Source organism: Olea europaea, unplaced genomic scaffold (assembly GCF_002742605.1).
Source record: "Olea europaea var. sylvestris unplaced genomic scaffold, O_europaea_v1 scaffold2550, whole genome shotgun sequence".
NCBI lineage: Eukaryota > Viridiplantae > Streptophyta > Magnoliopsida > Lamiales > Oleaceae > Olea > Olea europaea.
Window position 1 is genome coordinate 87,887 of NW_019243774.1, and position 1,008 is coordinate 88,894.

The 1,008-nt window shown below is 37.0% G+C and overlaps 1 protein-coding gene across 1 annotated transcript; it reads left to right on the plus strand.

Annotated features, from left to right (window-relative positions):
- The first annotated feature begins 28 nt into the window (after positions 1-28).
- LOC111382686 (protein ACTIVITY OF BC1 COMPLEX KINASE 8, chloroplastic-like) lies at positions 29-947 on the plus strand. The gene is made up of 3 exons (XM_023006725.1): positions 29-222; positions 495-615; positions 800-947. Exons 1-3 carry the CDS (start codon positions 61-63, stop codon positions 910-912), a joined length of 396 nt encoding a protein of 131 aa, XP_022862493.1. The 5' UTR covers positions 29-60; the 3' UTR covers positions 913-947.
- Positions 948-1,008: the final 61 nt, after the last annotated feature.

Below are 1,008 nucleotides of genomic sequence, written 5' to 3' on the forward strand. Positions count from 1 at the left end.
TCTCTCTCTCTCTCTCTGTATGCTTCTAAGTAACTTGGAGGACTCATATATGCAGGTGGGATGACAGAGGAAAAGAAGGTTCAGAAGCGGAAGGTCCTTGCCAAGTGGCTGAAGGAAAATATTTTGAGATTAGGCCCCACATTTATCAAAATTGGCCAGCAATTCTCCACAAGAGTGGATATTCTAGCTCAAGAATATGTTGATCAATTATCAGAGCTCCAGGTGAAAATTATTCTTTATTCTATAAATCATTAAATACCACCCTTCTTTAAATTGGAATATTGTATGCTCATCCATTGTTCCATTTGCTTCTTTGTCTAAAGTCTAAGAGCACTTTTGTTGAGCTAGAAGGTGACAAGGCATCTATTTGTCATCATCATCGTCATTATTATCAATTTCGCTTGCAGTTGGATGATGAACCTCATCTTTCCTATACTTGAAACAAAGAACATATCGATCTCACAAAGATCTAACTGCATTTCCATTGCATGCAGGATCAAGTTCCTCCTTTCCCATCAGAAATTGCTCTGGAAACAGTTAAGGAAGAACTTGGAGCACCCTTAAATGATATATTTGAAAGATTTGACCAAGAGCCAATTGCTGCGGCGAGTCTTGGTAAGTTAAAATTTATTTATGTACCTGGACAAGAAGGTAAAGTTATTAGTGTGGGGTGATGCTTTCAGTTCTATTTGGTTTGTGTTTTCACTTTTTATCTTGTAGGAAAACAAACCATTTTCGCATGTTTTAATTACACTTGTAAAGATATGATTTATCAGAATACTGAAATCTTTTGCTGCAGGTCAGGTCCATCGTGCAAAACTGAAGGGACAGGAAGTCGTTGTCAAAGTACAAAGGCCTGCTCTAAAGGATCTATTTGACATTGATCTTAAAAACCTAAGGGTTAGTGATTAATATTTGAGGTGTCCCTACATTCTGTTTGCATATGGTTATTTTGAAGATTCACTTTCCATAACATTGAGTTCCTGTACACACCAAATCTAAAGGATC